At 39.5% G+C, this 18,956-nt stretch overlaps 1 protein-coding gene across 1 annotated transcript in view; it reads left to right on the forward strand.

Annotated features, from left to right (window-relative positions):
• Positions 1-603: 603 nt before the first annotated feature.
• PYGO1 (pygopus family PHD finger 1) overlaps positions 604-18,956 on the forward strand; it is a 27,980-nt gene continuing 9,627 nt past the window's right edge. Inside the window, exon 1 of the mRNA XM_007935143.1 lies at positions 604-652. Within this exon, the coding sequence (XP_007933334.1) occupies positions 604-652 (49 nt within the window). The remainder of the gene's footprint in view (positions 653-18,956) is intronic.

Below are 18,956 nucleotides of genomic sequence, written 5' to 3' on the forward strand. Positions count from 1 at the left end.
GGCGCTGGGGGACGAGGCAGCGGCCCCCGCCCCCCGAAGCCCGTCCCCGTGCGGGGCTGGGGATCTCAGGGCGGGGAAGCCGCGGAGCCGCGCCACGTCCCTCGCCCGCCCCAGAGCGGGCTTTGCTTTGCAGTCAGCTCCAAGCTGGGGGCTTTTGTGTCTGCGACTCGGGAGCGGCGAGAGCGCAGACCTCCTCCTCAGAGGGCGCTGTGAGTGCGCCGCCAGGGCCGGGCCGCCCGCCTCCTGCCTCCCTGTCAGAGGCTCCTCAGGCGCCGGCAGCGAAGAAGGAGTGGGAGCCGGCGGCGGCGCACTAGTCCTTTGCACATGCCGGCCCCGGGCCGGGGGCCGCCCCCAGGCCGCGCTCTCCTCCGCTGCGGCTGATCCCGGCCATTCCCTGCACGCTGCCCGGCCGCCCCGAGGCCTCGTTCTCCTCCCAAACTTTGCAAAGTCGGCTCGCGTCCCCGCCGCCCTCGGCAGCGCCTCGGCTTGAAGGCTCGCCTGGCAGCCGCAGCGGCCCCGCGAGGAGGAGGAGCCGCCGCTGCTGCAGCATCAAAGAGACCGAATTCCCGCGGCCTGGGGGGGAGTCATGCTTTGCGGTCTGTAATGTCAGCAGAACAGGAGAAAGATCCCATTTCGCTGAAGAGAGTTCGAGGTAACAGAGAAGGGAGCCGGATTGGGGGGACCGGGGTGAATGGGGTACGTGGGGGCCCCGTGCCCGGCAGCTGGGAGGCCATAGGGCTCTGTCCAGGCCTAACTCCGCGCAGCCAGCGTCGTACCCGCGCCCCCCGGGCCGAGACTGCGGTCTGAACAGCGCGGCCCGGGCGCCCGCTTACCCCCCATACACCGCGCGGAGCCCTCGCCTCCCCGACTTTGTGTTAGCAGTCAGTTAAAGCCGCACTCAGCATGCCTTCATACCTCGCTCTCCCACCTTACCTCATTCTCAAGACGCAGCACAATAGGCACTTCAAAGGGTGAAAAAGAAGCACCTCACTGCAGAGACCATGAACGATGTGCCTACCCCCCCAAAAAAAGTAAGTTGGACTGCACAAGAGTTGACGCTCTGAAAGAAGGTGTACCGGGCCTTCGCGTCTCTCCCAACCCCCCCTTTTCACCCCGCAAAAGGCAACACATTCAGCTTATTTTCCTTGGATCTAAGGGGAGAAACGATATAAATTCAAAAGGCGTTTTCTTTATTGATTTATGGATAAGAATCAAATCAGTTTAACACATGATTGATTTGCTACCTCCTTGTAAACTAGTTACGGATTTTAGTGCTGCCTTACTAAGAAAAATCCGAGGGGATGATGTACCAGACAAAAGATACTGCGTGTAAGTTCACAAACGTCAAGTGCCGTCTGGAAATTTGGGACTGTCCTCCTCCAGTTCTTATTTTCAGCTCTTAATAGAGTTAAGGCTGAAAGCCCTCGAGTTGAAGTAATACTAATTTGTTCATTAAGCAGATATTCATTGAACATCTACTATGTCCTAGACACTGTTCTTGATAAAGAAGTGAACAAAGCAGATAATCTTTACCCAGGAGGAGTTCACACTCTTTGGGGAAACAAGTGAGAAACAAAACAGAACGCCAAATAGGGAGAAACAAAGCACAGTAAGGGATAGGGAATGTATATGTGGGGCCATGTTGTTGTTAATGTGCGGTCAAGTCAGACCCAACTCATAGTGACCCCTCTTTGGGTTTCCAAGGCTATGGAAGAAGATTACCCAACCTTCCTTCCGAGGAGTGGCTGGTGGGTTTGAACTGCCAGCCTTCTGGTTAGCAGTCAAGTGTCTTAGCCACTATGCTACCAGAGCTCATGGGGGGCCATATTAATTATAAATAAGGTGATCATGAGAAGGCTAATTTGGAAGGTGACATTTGAGCAAAGACCTAAAGGAAGTGATATACCAGAACCATATGGATATGTGTGGGAAGAACAGTCCAGGCAAAAAGAACAGGGAGTGCAAAGGCCCTAGGACTAGACTATGCCTAGTGTGAAGAAGGAACAGCAAAGAAACTATTGTAACTAAAACAGTAAGCAAGGGGAGAGTAGTATGAAATGTGCTAGGAGGTGTGGTGATTGTATATTGGGCTTTTGTAGGCCGTTTAAAAGGTTTTGGCTTTTACTGTGAGATGGAGAACTGCTTTAACTATTTTAAGCGGAAGAGTGACTGATCTGACTGATCCTGTTATATTTTAACAGGATTTCTTTGGCTGCTGTGTGGAGAATAGACTGTGGAGAATAAGGACTGAAGCAGGGAGCCTAGTTAGGAGGCTGTTATAGTAATCCTTTCATCCAAACAGGGTATATAAAGAAACAAACCAGCTGCTGTCAAGTTGATTCTGACTCATGGTGATCCCAAAGTGGTTTATAAACCAGTAAATAAATAGTAAATTTCCAATTGACTTAAGTAATATAGAGATCAAAGACCACAATCATTCATCTGTATGTAATTCAGATGTGACTAGAGATTAAACATACATAGAACTGATTTGTGGTATCCAAAAGACACCCACTCAAGAATATTTAGGTAGAGATTGATTTTCCCAGCCATTTTAGTAAAAATACAATTTAGAGCAGGTATTGTTTTTAAAGGCTTAATGTCAGCATAACCTTGCATTTGGTGAAGATTTTTTAGCTGTCTTCTATATTTGTAGTTATGAGTTGCCAAAGCCTTTAAAGAATAGAATTTTTTGAGATACAATTATTCCCTTGATATTTTTGCTGTATTATTTTGCCTATTATAAACTGGTTTGGGGTCGAAAAAAGTGCTATCAAATTTATCATCTTTGAACTTGATTATCAGTCTTAAGTGTAATTCTAAGTACAATGGATTGATACTTTATTGTGAGTTAAGAACACAGATACATCTATGTTTTACTTCAACCGCTGCTTTTAGTTCGACACCTTAGTGGTTATAAGTTGGCTCATGTGTCAGTTCAAGAGTATTCTGAGAACTGAGAACCAGAATAAAAGGCAAAACACTTTTAAAATAAAAAGTCAATAGGAGGAGTTTTATAAGTTGTTCTGTAATAATTAGAATATTAATTTAGAAAATTTTTTGAATTATTTTGTAATCAGTAAAAGGTACTGGGATATGCAGTTGGGCACTTCTGAAGCACAATTCTGCTGAATTTTACTACCCTGAAACTTTTTGCTATAATTTACTTTATCAGATTAGATTCAAGGCCTGGAGTTTGCAGCGCATAAACTCTTTATCAGTACTACTTAAATTGTGTCCCACCCATTGATGTATACAGAGACAGATCTTTTTAATGGTTATTTATTTTCGTGTACATTATACAAATATAACTCATCAAACCCCTTGTGCTTAAGGGTAAGTCTTTCTTATGCACTGCCGTCAAGTTGGATCCGACTCATAGTGACCCCTTCTTGGGTTTCCAAGGCAATATCACTACGGAATTAGATCGCCGGACCTTCCTTCCAAGGAGTGTTTGGTGGGTTTGAACCACTAGCCTTCTGGTTAGCAGTCAGATGTCTTAGGCACTACACCACCAGAGCTCCCAGGGTAAGTCATAGGTAGGTAGGTCAGTTGGTCGTTCGATCTGTCTTTCCTAAAGAAATAAATAAGAAAATATTGTTACAGATGGAACTCAGATATGGTAAAAATTACGATAACATGAATGAGAGCTTTATAGTAGTGTACTCAGTAGACCAAAAGCATAGGAATCACCTATGATGCTTACTAGAAATATAGATTCTTCTTAGAGCCACAGAATCAGGATTTCTGGGAGCTTTCTCTGTATCTTTAACAAGTTTCCCAGATGATCCTTATGCACACTAAAATTGAGAACTGTTACTAATAGACCTAGATTGCAGAGGTACACAGGCCAGAGAAAGCTAGTTTGTAGTCTTCCAAATTTATCCTGATATTTAAACATTAGATTCAGAACTGCTATTCAGTGGCAAAACATCTTGCTCTTACTTTCTACCAGTTCTTGCCATCCCAGGACACACAGCCCTTGATTGTAAAATAGATCCATGATAACAGCTATTATGTCTTAATTATCTTTTTTATTTCCCCCTCTTTGTTAATTGCCTGGCTCATCCCATTCCACTGCCATCAAATAGATTTCCCGATAGCCACCCCATCAGGATTTCCAAGGCTGTAAATCTTTATGGGGGAGCTCTGGTAGAGTAGTGCCTAAAGCACTTGACTGATAACCAGAAGGCTAGCAGTTCAAACCCACCAGCCACTCCTCAGAAGGAAGTTTGGGCAATCTACTTCCATAGTGATACCTCCTCAGAAACCCGGGAGGGGTCACTATGAGTCAGGTCCAACTCCATGGCACATAACAACAGCAACAATCACAAAATCTTTGTGGAAGCAGACTGTCTTATCCTTCTCCTGTGGAGCAGCTGGTCGATTCAAAATGCTGACCTTTTGGTTAGCAGCCAAATGTTTTAACCACTGTACACCAGAGCACCTGCCTGGCTCATAGTCAATGTCAAATGAATAAATGAGTGAATACATCAGTTAATTCATTCATATTTTTATGCTGCTGATTGTCCATAGCCCCTCATACTACTTATACTTGTCCTTTTCCTTAGAATGTTAGTCATCTTTATTCTGTCTTCCTTCTTATTAAAAACTTCCCTTCTGTCTTTGTGTGGCTGCAAAAAGGGCATAGAGGTGGCTTCTTCTGATTTCCTCCAACCTCACAAGGGGGAGAGAAAAGGATCAACACCAACAGCCCAAAGCTGATTTCTGTGGACTAGGCATGCCACCATCCTCCAACCTTTTTACCAACTCTAACACCAACCATCCCTCCCATGGTGCTTACTACTTCTCTGCTGGGTTTGATAATTCATTTCAGTGGCTACACAGAACTCACAGACAGTATTTGGGATGATGGGGTTTATTAGGGAAATAACAGATTACAGTTCAGATTCAGAAACACTCAGGATATAATTCTTCAATCAGGACAGCCTCCCCTTGGCCATGCCCACAGGCATGCCTCTCTTTGGTTATTAGTCTCTCTGCCTGGCCTCCTCCCTGCAGAGGCAAGTGTTAAAAAGCTCTTTTAGCTCTGCTGATGGGGCACATAGGTGTACCCTACTCCACCAGCAAGCCTTCTGCCCAGAGGCACTCAGTTTTCTCAATTCTTAGGCTGGCAAGCCCACTGCTATCTCATGCTGGTCTCTTTGTTCTGCTGCTACCATCTCTGTGCCGACTCTGCTGGTCTCTCTGCCAAGGAGGTCCAGTACAAGGATCTTGGGTCCAAGGATATACTCTACTCTACCTCCAGCTCTTCTTTCTTGATGGCAGTGAGATCCTCCCTTTCTACCTCTAGGAGGGCTCATTTTAAGACTAGCAAAATGACAAAACTAACCAGTCCCCACATTAGAGTTCCATACACCTTATTTCCATGGTCCCGCCCCCACAAAGGTGCCATGTGCTTTGTTTTCTTTACTAACAAGCTATCTAGTCTCCTTGGTAGGCCACAAAGCAGCTCACATTTGTGTAGTTCCACCCAATAATCTGATGGGAGTCACAAAGACTATGGCTAGAAGAGCCATACCAAGTAATTCACTGCACCATAGTGGTACAAACAGTTTATGTTTGTCTACTATACAAAAGATTGGCAGTTTGAACCCACCCAGTGACACCATGGAAGAAATGCTTGGCAATCTGCTCCCTAAGGATCACAGCCAAGAAAACCCTATGAATCTCAGTTCTACGTAAGTGGTCACCATGAGTCAAAATCAACTTGACAACAATGCTTTGTTTGCTTATGTGTTTAGTAGAATATTTGATTGTATAGTTCTGATGTAGATATATTATTCTGTACTTGCACAGAGATCTGAGTATTAAAAAATTTTCCCTCAGTAAGTCATTGTTCTAGCAAAAACAAAACTCCCCTTCTCTAGTATTCTTAGACTTTTCTTAGTGTTGATCTGATGACAGTGTTCATTCTTTTATTCAACTGGTCTTTATTGAGCAGTCACAGTGTCAGATAGTTTAAAGACATTGGCTAACAAGACATAACCCCTGTCTTCAAGAAATTTTTAGTTTAGTACAGGACACTACAGATATTCAGTTATAAACATCATGGTAAGTGCTATGATTGCCTATAGGAGATAAACAAACATATAAACAATCTTTAAGGAAAACAAGGCCTCCTGGAGAAGTGTTCTAATAAGCAGTGGGTATATCTTTGTGTCAAATGTTGTAGAAAGAATAATAAGAATGAGAAGTGAAAAAAGATCTAGGAGGTCACTGGTAATTTTTAGAAGGCAGTTTTGAGGGGAAACTACATTTCAAAGCATCGAAGACTCTATAAGGGGTAAAGTTGTGGTACATAGATCATTTTTTAAAGAAGCTTGGTGGTAAGAAGAAAGAAATAGCCAAAAGTTTGAAGAGATAGTTAAGAAAAAGATTGTATGTGTCTTTTATTTCTTTTTTCTCTCCTGAAAAAAGGCTTAAAACTTATTTGTAGACTTATGAACAAGCCAATGTAGGAGGAGAGAACTCACTGCCGTTGAGTCAGATCCCACTTATAGCAACCCTTCCTTGGGTTTCCAAGGTGGTACCACCACAGAAGTAGATTGCCTAACCTTCCAAAAAGGTAACAGATAGAGGATAATTAATTAAGTAATAAAGTGTTAAATACATATTCTTTAGTATTTGCTGTGTTAGGCACTCACAGTTCTGGTAGTTGGCGATGAGACAGACAAGCTTCTCATAAAGTAGATCCCTTGCAGAGGAGGGAAGTCTTAGAGAAAAATTAGTGAATGGAGGAAAATAGAAATTTAGAGATGAAGAAGAAGGAAGTTAAAGGCATTCATTGCAGATGTATTACTTTTAAGTAGAGGTAGAGGCAACATGGAGATATAAGGATGTTATTTTAGAATGAGATCATAATACAGAAATGTCATAAAAATACTAAAAGTAGACTTTCCTAGAAAATACAGACTATCTTTATGGGATAAAGTGGAGGATTTGGGTGAAGTCTGGAGAGAAAGCTTAATTTAGGTAGTCACTGAGTGGAGGAAAAGAGCTGATGAGAGAAAGTTTGAAAGAAAGAGTTTTGCTTTTGTTTTTTAGTTGCGTATGGGGGGATGAGTTTGGTTTTAGACACATTGAATGAATATTTCTCTGGGACATTATAAGGTAGGCAATGGATATGCATGATTTAGAACTGAGGTGAGTGGCCTAAGTCAGAAGTAGAGATCTGGAAGTCATCAGTAAACAGGTGAAGATTAATTGATACCTTGGGAGAAGCTGAGCTCACCCAAGAGAAATTGAAAAGTGAGAAGGTAAAACGTTGAGAACACCTTTGGGAACACTAACATTTAAGAGATGAGAGAGAAATAAAGACCCTGGAAAGCAGAATGTGAAAGAGTAGCTAGAGAGTTAGGAGAAATGGAGTTAAGAGAATGGTGTCACAGATTCATAGGAGTAGATTTATGAGGGTGGGATAAATGAATTCTGTTTTCACACGTTGTATTTTGATATGAGGTGTCTAGTCTGATCTTTCTCCCATATTCCCTAACCTGATAAACACTATCATTATTTATCCAGTGACCCAAGTCATTCCTCCACTCCCACTCAACATTGTCCCAAAGTCCCCAAATCCTAGACTGTCTGTCTCCTTACTGTGTTTTGAACCAGGCCTTCAAACTGGTTCGACTAGTTCAGTCATGTCCAATGATGCAAAATTGGAACAGATCTGCATTTGTAAAATGTGGGTGTACTGGAATGATAACCAGGATGGGGAAAAGTATGGTTGAAGCCCTGAAATGGAGAATTGGGAGAAACTGTGAGCCCTTTCAGGAGCTTGATGGTGGAACTTGGATTATTGCCAGACCAGAGGAGCGTGACACATGTTCAGAGCTACACAGTTGGCTGCCATATATGAGTTAGGCACTGCTGTTCGTAACTCTACTGGTCAAGAAATTTGGTTGCTATGCAACATGCATGCTGTCTTTGTTTTCTAGGAGGGAGTTAAGTTTCTAGTAGGACATAGATCCATAATTTTTCCCATTCCAGTACATCCACATTTTACAAATTTGAGTCCATTCTGGGTTCACATTGTTGGCCATGACCGAACTGGGAAGAATCAGTACAAAGCCCTGTTTTGAACTCATCACCTCCTTGGCCTTCCCACAGCCCCTCCATTTGTCCAGGTCTTGCCTGTCTCTTCAATTATTACTTCTATAGTCACTTCTTAGGAGCTCTGTTAGCACAGTGCCTAAGGCATCTGACTGCTAACCAGAAGATTGGTGCTTCAAATCCACTCCACAGAAGCAAGGCTGGGCAATCTACTTCCGTAAAGATTTACCACCTCAGAAACCCAGTGAGGGTTGGTGTGAGTCAGAATTGACTCAATGGCAGTGGGTTTGTTTTTTTTTTTTTGTTTTTTTTTAATAGCCACTTCTTTAATTCAGGTCTAGTTTATTTCTTTGATTATCATAATAGCCCTTTCACAGGTTTCCTGGCCTCCTGTTTTGCCCTCTTTAATCCATTTTTCACATCGTTACTGCTAGTGATAAATAGCTACCATTTACTGAGTACTTGGGGTCCCTGGTGGCACAGACAATTTAGCACTCCGCTAAAAACAAATTCTGGCAGTTCAAATCTACCTAGAGCCACCTGGGAAGAAAAAGGAGTCTACTTCTTCAAAATCAGCCATTGAAAACCCTGTGGAGGACATTTCTACTCTGAAACACATGAGGTTGCATGAGCAGGAATCAACTTGATGGCAACTGGTTGTCTGGGGTTGGATTGAGTACTTACCAATCAGTTTGCTAAGTAGTTTGAGCGAATCATTTTGCCTAATCCTCTCAGCAGCCCTGTGAATTAGATGTTAGTGTCATCCTAGTTTTACAGTTCAAGAGCTGATGTTAAACATGTTAAGTAATATGTGGTTAGGTAACATGGTCATGTTTATCCAGCTAATAAATAACAAAGGCAAACTCAAACTCTGGGGCCCAAGCTCTTGACCACTGTGTTCCATTGTCATAGTGCTCCCAAAACACAATTCAATCATATTACCTTCTTTTATAAAATTCTTTAGTGGTTCCTCTTGTCTTTAGTATAAAAATCTAGCCTTCTTGAGCCCTTTTGATCTGGGTCAGGCCTACCATTATGCGTGTTCTGTTAAGTTTTCTTCTTTGTCTCCTATGGGCCAGCTGTAGAATAGTCACATTTCTGCTCTAGATGTTGTTTATGATCTTCACCTTCAAACTTTCTGATAGATAGGATCTCTTTTTTTTCCTACCTTTTGTTAATAGACTGATCTTCAAAACTTTAGCTTAGTGGAAACCCATCCAGAATGTCTTCCCTGACACACCTCTATCAGTCAAAATTACATAGGAGTTCCTTCCATTCCTCTAGTATCCTGTGTTCATCTCTACACAGTACTTGTCATATTAAATTTAAAAGTTTCAAAAAAAGAACAAATATTAAAAAATTAAGAATTCCCTCTAGATTTTGAGATCCTGAAAGGTAATAATTATTACTTTAATTTTTCTCCTCCCAAAACCTCAGCAAATATTTCTGATTGATGAATGTTAACAAAGAGGTTTCAGTAACTTCAGCTTCCCTAATTTACTTTCCCCAGAGTGTAGAGTAGTTACCTCTTGGAAAGAATATGCAATTCTTTCTTCTAACACCCTTTCTCCAGGCAACCTAAGCAGTCAAAGTCTTGTATATCTTCAGCTTAGCCTTAAATTATGGTCAGGAGTCATTTCAGGTCCATTTTCCTATTCCCTATTGCTATAGACTTGCTAATATTAAAAATTGAGTATTGAGTATTGAGAAATAGTACAGATTGTGACTCTGGAGCCCGACCCCCAGGCTTTTTGTTCCACTTATGCTATTTAGTAGGTGTGTGGACCTTCACAAGTTACTTAACTTCTCTGTGCCTCAGTTTCTTTAACTACAAAATGAGAATATAATGGTATACCTAAAAGTGATGTGCAAGTGTTTTAGTTGTTAGAATCAGAAATGTTGTTGTTGTTGTTATGTGCCGTTGAGTCAGCCCCGACTCATAGCGACCCCTCCTTGGGTTTCCGAGGCAGTATCACTACGGAAGTAGGATTGCCCAACTTTCCTTCCGAGGAGTGGCTGGTGGGTTTGAACCGCCAGCCGTCTGGTTAGCAGGCAAGTGTCTTAGCCACTATGCTACCAGAACTCCCCCAGAATCAGAAATAGAAGGTCTAAAATATACTTTCTGATTAAATAGTGTGATCAACATTCACTTTTAGGTATATTTAATTAGTCCCTATGTGTAAATGACCTATAGCAGATTCTTTCTTATTTTGATTGGAAGTGGATATGACTAGAACAGAAATGAAGATTTGCTCCTTTTAAGAAGAAAACTGTGAACAAAGGATACACTATAAAAGCAGAAACCTGAGATCTCACAATTTTGCTGAAAAAGAGAAATAACCGTTTATTACATGATTTTTGTGACTAGCTGCAGATTTTTTCCCCATGATTTCTGAAGGTTTTTGTTTAAAACATTTTACTGACTTTGTTTAAAAAAAATTCATTATTAGAGATATTATTGTATAGAACCAGTTCACACATATATGATATCCACCCATCCTCCTAGACTTTTACCTTTGTAAGCGACCTTAAACTCCATAGACTTCATTTATACATAGATCATTACTTTGGGAAGAAAAGATGTCACAGGAACCACAGATATTTGAAACCTTAAATCATTGATGATGTGGACCTTCTAAATTCAATATTTATTATATGCTCAGATTGATTTAAGTTCTGGGTGGCATATAATGGACAGTTTCTGTCTTGTATTCTAAAAGGAAATGATAGGATTTTTATTTTGGTCCCATGAGGGTATTTTAACAAATGCTTGGTGAAATTTTTATAATAATGTATCCACATGTTAATTTCATAAGTATTTCAATTCCATGGTAGAGATCAGCATTACAAAAGTATGTATTTCACACAAAAATTATGAAAATTTCTGGTTGTATAGAGACTGGTGGAACCCCTGAGATTGTGGCCCTGGGTTATCCTTTGGATATGGAACTGGACTTACTTCTGTGGATTAGCTCTCAGCCAAACAGAAAGACCTACAAGCAGAGCACCTACCCCAGGGAGATGCAGCCCCTAGATCAATCAACTATGAGACATCAGAAGGGCAGCATTTGTGTAGAGAGAAAGCTGGACAGATAGAAATGCATAGATAAGAAAGGCACAGGAAATTAAAGTAAATAAATAGGTAAGATGGCAAAGTAGGCAGACAAGTTACATAGACCCCTTCAACAAAGAAAAGAAACCAATTGACACATAGAGAAGATAATCCTGAAGCCCAGTGCTTTGAAAGGAAGGATACAGAAGTGGGTTAAACACCAACTAGCAGAAGAACCTGAATGAAAACAGTGAATAAGGAGGCAAATGGCGTTGCGGACTGCCAGCTATCCTGATAGCATGGACAGTTTGAATATTTCCAAGTGGTGTTAGGACCTAAGAATTAACCTAAAAATTGGCCCTGCTCGCCAAGAACTGCATGGATGATTGTGCTGGTGTCTGATGACTAAAAAAGGAAACAGTAAAGAAGAAGACAAACTGAGCTGTGGACTTTTAGCTGTTCAGATGGTGCAGCCATTTTGAATGTTCAGAAGTGGTGGCCATTTTGGATATTTAAAGCGACAGCATTCTTGTTCAGATTCCAGGGACCTAAGAATAGGCTCTGCTTGCCAAGGACAGCATGGACATAAGGGAGGCTGACAACTGGGAAGGAGATAGGTGTTGACTGCATAAGTGCAGCCACCTAGCAAATAGAGGAGCACAGTGCCCTCCTTACTCAGGTAACATCCAAACAAAACAAAGAAAATGAAAATCTTGGGCAAATCACTCCAACATATAGTCACCAATTATATATAAACACAAAAACGTCACAATATCTCAGAGACAACAAACCATCACAGTCCATACAAAGAAGCAAGATACAGGAATAGACACAAGGGGCCAGGATAGAGATCTGACACACATCCCTGAGGAAGAAGCAGCATTGGAACTCCCTGATAAGGAATTCAAAAGACTTATATTTAGGTACCTTCAACAGATTGAGACATAGATCAAGGAAAACACTGACAAAATTGAGGAAAACACAGAGAAAACCCTAGAACAATTTGGAAGACAATACAAAAACAAAATGACAAAATAAATGAAAAATTAGAAATGATACAAAATCTACAGATAGAAATCCAGAAGATTAATACTAAATTTTCAGAAATAGATAATACATTGAATGGGAAAAGGAGTAGAATTGAATCAATGAAAGACAGAATTAGTGACATTGAAGGCAGATACCTGAATACTTCTTTGGAAAGGGATCAATCAGAAAAAAAGATCAGAACAAAATGAAGAAAGCCTAAGGTTTATGTGAAATTACATCAAAAGAAATAACCTACATGTAATCAAATTCCAGGACAGGAAGAGACAAATAAAACCACAGAGAAAACTGTTGAAGATTTATTGGAAGATAATTTCCCTGGTATGGTGAAAGATGGGAATATATCCATTCAAGAGGTCCAGGGAACCCCAAACATAATAGGCCTGCCCCCCCTGCAAAAAATCACCAAGACATGTCATCATCAAACTCACCAAAACCAAAGACAAAGAAAGAATCCTAAAAGCAGTACAAGAAAAATGAATAGTTACTTACAAAGGACAACCCATAAGACTAAGCTCTGATTTCTCGGCAGAAACTATGCAGGCAAGAAGGCAGCGGGATGGTATATACAAAATCCTGAAACAAAAAATTTTCAACCAAGAATTATGTACCCAGCAAAATTGTCCCTCAGATATGGTGGTGAAATTAGGACATCTCCAGATAATCAGAAATTAAGGGAATTTCTTAAAATTACAAGAGATGCCAAAGGGGGTTCTTTGGACAGAGAACCAACAACAACAAACAACAATCGATTATTAACACACATGATGACATAACCCAGAAACCAACCCACTTATGGAATTATCCAAAGTAAATAAGCTTACAAGATTGTAAACAAGGAACCAGAGACATTAATTGATAAATGGGGACAACTACAAACCAAAAAGAGGGGAAAAAACTGTGTGGTTACAAAACCTCTAAATGGTGAGGAAGTCAAGACAATTGTGAGATAGAATGGACTGTTCTAAACTTGGAGAAAAAATTATAAATCACAGGGCAACCTCAAAGAAAAATGACATCAAAATAAAAAAGAAGACAAGTATAAATATTTAGCAAATACTAAAACAATAGCAATGAAGGAACTGATAACATGATTCATAAACATAATAAGCTCAGCACAGAAAATTATATGGAACAAAGAAATCAGCAACACCATGAAAAAACACATAACAAAAATTCATACTTGTTGATAATTATACTGAAAGTCATTGGATTAACTGCACCACACAAGAGATGGAAAATTGGAGACTGTATAAGAAAACATAATCCATCAATATACTGTCTACAGTATACCTTAGAGAGAAAGACAAAAGGTTAAAAATCGAAGGTTGTTAAAAAATACATCAAGCAAATTGCAACCATAAAAGAACAGGAGTATCAATATTAATTTCTGATAAAATTGACTTTAAGACAAAAACCACCATAAGAGACAAGGAGGACATTATATGATGATTAAAGGATTTATTGAACAAGAGGAAATAATCATAATAAATATCTATGCACCCAATGAAATAGCCCAAAATACATAAATGAGACTTTAATAGAATTGAAAAGACAAATAGATGACTCCATCTAGGAGACACCACTTTCAATGAAAGAACAACTAGGAAGAAACTCAGTGAAAATGCAGAAGAGCTAAACAGTACAGTTCACCAACTTGACCTTATAGACATCTACAGAGAACTTCACCCAACAACAGCACAATATACATTCTTTTCCAGTGCACATTCTCCAGGATAGACCATATGTTAGGCTACAAAGCAAGCCTTAATAAACTTAAAATCATTGACATACTGTAAAGCATCTTCTCAGATCTTAATGGTGTCAAATTAGAAATCAACAATAGGAAGATCAGTGGGAAAAAGAGCGAACACATGGAAACTGAATAACACCCTCCTTAAAAACAACTTAGTAGTAGAAGAAATATAAAATGAAATAGAAAAATTCCTTGAATGAAATGTGAATGAAAGCACAACATACCAAAATCTTTGGGACACAGCAAAAACAGTGATCAGAGGCCAGTTGATAGCAATAAATGAACACATCAAAAAAAAGAAGAAAGAGCCAAAATGAACACCTTAACCCAGCATCTCCAAAAATTAGAAAAGGAGCAGCAAAAAAAAAAAAAAAAAAAGCCTACAGTCACCAAAAGAAATAATAAAGATTCAAGCAGAAGGAAATGAACAGAAAATAGACAATAGAAAAGCAACATGACTAGAAGTTGGTTTTTTGAAAAGATTAATAAAATTGACAAACCATTGGCAAATTTAACAAAGGAAAAGAGAGAGAGAATACAAATAACACAAATAAGAGATTAATTGGGCAACATCACAACAGAAATTAAAAGGATAATATCAGGATACTGTGAAGAACTATACTCCAATGAATTTGAAAATCTAGAAGAAATGGACAAACTTCTTAACCTAAACTAACATAGACTGAGGTGGAAAAGTTGAGCAGACCCATAACAAAAGAAGAAATTGAACGGGTTATAAAAACATTACCAACAACAAAAAAGGCCCTGGCCCAGATGGTTTCACTGGAGAATTCTACCAAACATTCTGAGAACAACTGACAACTGTCCTACTCAAACTATTTCAGAACAGAGAAAAGGATGGAGTCCTCCCAAATTCATTTTATGAAGCAAGCATAACCTTGCTACCAAAATGGGCAAAGACATCACTAAAAAAGGAAAACTACAGATCAATATCCCTCTTGCATATAGATGCAGATATCTTCAAGAAAATCCTAGACAATAGACTCCAACAACATATCAAAAAAATAATACATTATGACCAAGTGGGATTCATACCAGGTATGCAAGGATGGTTCAACATTAGACAAACAATCAATGTCATCTATCATGTAAATAAGACAAAGGAAAAGTACCACATGATCATATCAGTTGATGCAGAAAAGACATTTGATAAAATCCAACACCCATTCCTGATAAAAACTCAGCAAAATAGGAATAGAAGGGATATTTCTCAACATAAAAGGCATATATGCAAAACCAACAGCCAACATTATTCTCAATGGAGAGAGACTGAAACCATTCCCCTTGCAAACAGGAACCAGACAAGGATGCTCTCTGCCACCACTTCTATTCAGCATTTATTGGAAGTCCTACCCAGGGCAATAAGGCAAGAAAGGGAAATCAAAGGCATCCAAATTGGTAAGGAAGAAGTCAAACTATCCCTATTTGTTGGTGATATGATCATATACCTAGAAAACCCGGGACACTCATCAAAAATACTACTGGAACTAATTGAGAGATTTAGCATATTGGTGGAGTACAAAAATCTCTTGGATTTTCTACACCAGCAAAGAGATTGCTGAAAAGGAAATAAGGAAATTAATACCATTTACAATAGCTCTGAAAATAAAATACTTGGGAATAAATCTCATGAGAGACACAAAAGACCTGTACAAAGAAAACTACAAAAGACTACTTCAAGAAACCATAAGAGATCTACATAAATGGAAGAACATACCATGGTTGTAGATAGGAAGATTGAACATTGTCAAAATGTCAGTACTACCCAAAGCAATCTATACATTCAGTGCAATCACAGTCCAGATCCCATCAACATCATTAAGGTTATGGAAAAATCAATCACTAATTTTATATGGAAAGGAAAGCAACCTCGGCTAAGCAAAACACTGTTGAAGAAAAAGAACAACAAAGTAGGAGGTCTCACACTCTGGGATCTCAAAACTTACTATACAGCCACAGTGTTCAAAACAGCCTGGTATTGGTACAACAACATACAAATAGACCAGTGGAACAGAATTGAGAACACAAAAATAGAACCATCGACCTTTGGTCAGCTATTTTTTGACATAAGGCTGAAATCCATTAAATGGTAAAGAGGTGGTCTCTTAAACATATGGTGCTGCAAAAGTGGATAGCCATCACAGAAAAAGAAAACAAAATCTGTACCTCACACCATACACAAAAACCAACTCCAGATGGATCAAAGACTGAAATGTGAAACCTAAAACTATAAAGTTCCTCAAGGAAAAACTAGGGCCAAATAGTGCCTAAGGCCCTTGACTGCCAGCCAGAAGTCTGGTGTTTCAAACCCACCAGCCACTCCTCAGAAGGAAGGTTGGACAATCTACTTCCTTAGTGATACCTCCTTGGAAACCCAAGGAAGGGTCGCTATGAGTCGGGTCCGATTCAACAGCACATAACAACAAATTATGGCATAAATAGACTGTCAAGCATAACCCCAAATGCACAAAGAGCAGAAGATAAACTAGATGAATGGGACCTTCTAAAAATTAAAATTTTTATGTACTTTCAAAGAGTTCTTCAAAAGAGTGAAAAAAAAACCCTACAAATTGGGAGAAAATATTTGGCAATGACATATCTGACAAGGGATTTATCCCTAAAATTTATAGAAAACTCCAACACCTCAACAACAAAAAGATAAGTAGTCCAACTCAAAAATGGGCAGAAGACATGGATAGACACTTCACCAAAGAGGATATTCAGGTGGCCAACAAACACATAAAGAAATGTTCACGATCATTAGCCATTAAAGAGATGCAAATCAAAACAGCAATGAGATACCATCTTGCCCCACCACTAATAGCAAAGTTCAACAAGACAGAAAATAACAATGCTGGCGAAGATGTGGACAGACTGGGACTCTCATACACTGCTGATGGGACAGTAAAACGATACAGCCACTGTGGACAGCAGTATGGTGATTCCTTAAAAAGTTGAAATTAGAAATATCATTTGAGCCAGAATCCCATTGCTAGGTATATATCCTAAAGAAGTGAGAGCCAGAACAAGAACAGATATATGCACACCCATGTTCATTGCAGCACTGTTTACAATAGCAAAAAAATGGAAACAGCCTAGGTGCCTGTCAACAGAAGAATGGATAACCAAACTATGGTACATACACACAATGGGATACTATGCAATACTACAGAATACTGTAGAATCTACAAAACACTGCATAACATGTATGAACTTGGAGGACATTATGATGAGTGAAATAAGTTAATCACAGAAGGACAAATATTGTATTGGTTCATTATTGTAGAAAGTCAAGGAAAGGTTTATATACAGAAGGACACTTTCTTTGCTGGTTTCCCAGGGTGGGAGGGGAGGGGAGGGATTACTGCAAAAATTAAAAAAAGTATTAGAACTAAAGAGAAAGTTGACACGCTGTGAAAAATGGGAACCAAATTTGCTGTGGAAACTTTCACCAAAAATATAATATTTTAATTAAAAGTTTATATACATATTAAAAAAGAAATAAATAGAAAAGAAAGGCATAGGGAAGGGACAGTCACAGGGAAGAGAGCTTTTTATGATACATGAGTTGTTGTGCATAAAATGAGATCTGCCTCGTAAATTTTCACCCACATCACAATAAAAAATTAGGGCATAAAAGTGTTTCAGTTATTGTAAAAAAGTCAAGGAAATGTTTATGTATGGAAGGAAATTTCTTTGTTGGTTACTGGAGAGGGGAGGGAAAATTGCTAGATCCGTTAAAATATACATATATATATATATAGAGAGAGAGAGAGAGATTATTAGTGCTTACCAGGGGTAGGAGGGAGGGGAAAGAGAAGCTTTTGTTTGCAGGGCATTGAGTTTATGCTAATGTGGTAGAGTATTTTGGAAAAGGATAGCAATAATGGTGGCAAAATGTGAAAAACGTCATCATTGTCCCTGAGCTGTAAATGTAGAAGTTGTTATGTTGGTGAATGACTTGCTATGTATATATTCACCACAATAGGAAAAAAAAAAAAAAGTTTATGTTTCAGATGAAGATAAAGGTGTTAGGTAAGATGTTCACATCCATGTTGTTGTTGTTGTTATGTGCTGTCAAGTAGGACACAGCACATAGCGACCCCTCCTTGGGTTGCCGAGGCAGTATCACTACAGAAGTAGATTGCCCAACCTTCCTTCCGAAGAGTGGCTGGTGGGTTTGAACCACCAGCCTTCTGATTAGCAGTCAAGTGCCTTAGGCACTATGCTATCAGAGCTCCCGTTCATATCCATAGTAAACAATAAAATAAACTGTCATTAGATCCCAAACTTTTCTGCTATTATGGAAAACAGATTTACTGAGTATCAACTGAGTGTGTTAACACTGCTGGATATTAGATGTTTTGATAGGATTATACATACTATAGGGAGCTCTGGTGGTGTAGTGCCTAAGGCATGCTAACCAGAAGGCTGATGGTTTAAACCCAGTAGTCACTCCTGGGAAGGAAGATTGGGCAATCTACTTCCATAGTGATACTGCCTGGAAAACCCAAGGAGGAGTCGCCGCTATGAGTCGGATCCGACTCCATGGCAGTGTTTTGATAGAATTATAGCTACTATAGAAATTGAAATCATGATATAGTTTGGTCTAAAGAAAAATAAAATTGGGACTAATATTTGAGTGCTCACTGTGTACCAGGCAATGTGTTAGTCATTTTACATGGTTGTGTCTTTAATTAGCACAGGATAAATAGTTAAACCAAACTGACTTGGAATAATGATGGGGCAAGTCTGTTACAAGGAGAATATTAATTATATAATATTTTTAAAATAATTCAGGTCATATTATTTATGAGAACAGTCAAAAATGATAAACCAAACTATTACAAAAAAAAAATTAGTTTAAAACCAAAAATCCGAGGAGTTCCAGCAAGATGGCAGACTAGGCAGAAGGACTGCACAGACCCTCTTCAACAAAGAAAAGGGAAACCAATTGACACAGACACAGAAGATAATCTTGGACCCCTGAGCCTTGAAGGGAAG

This window comes from Orycteropus afer, unplaced genomic scaffold (genome assembly GCF_000298275.1).
Source record: "Orycteropus afer afer isolate SDZICR_OR568_19922 unplaced genomic scaffold, OryAfe1.0 scaffold00026, whole genome shotgun sequence".
In the NCBI taxonomy this organism is placed as follows: domain Eukaryota; kingdom Metazoa; phylum Chordata; class Mammalia; order Tubulidentata; family Orycteropodidae; genus Orycteropus; species Orycteropus afer.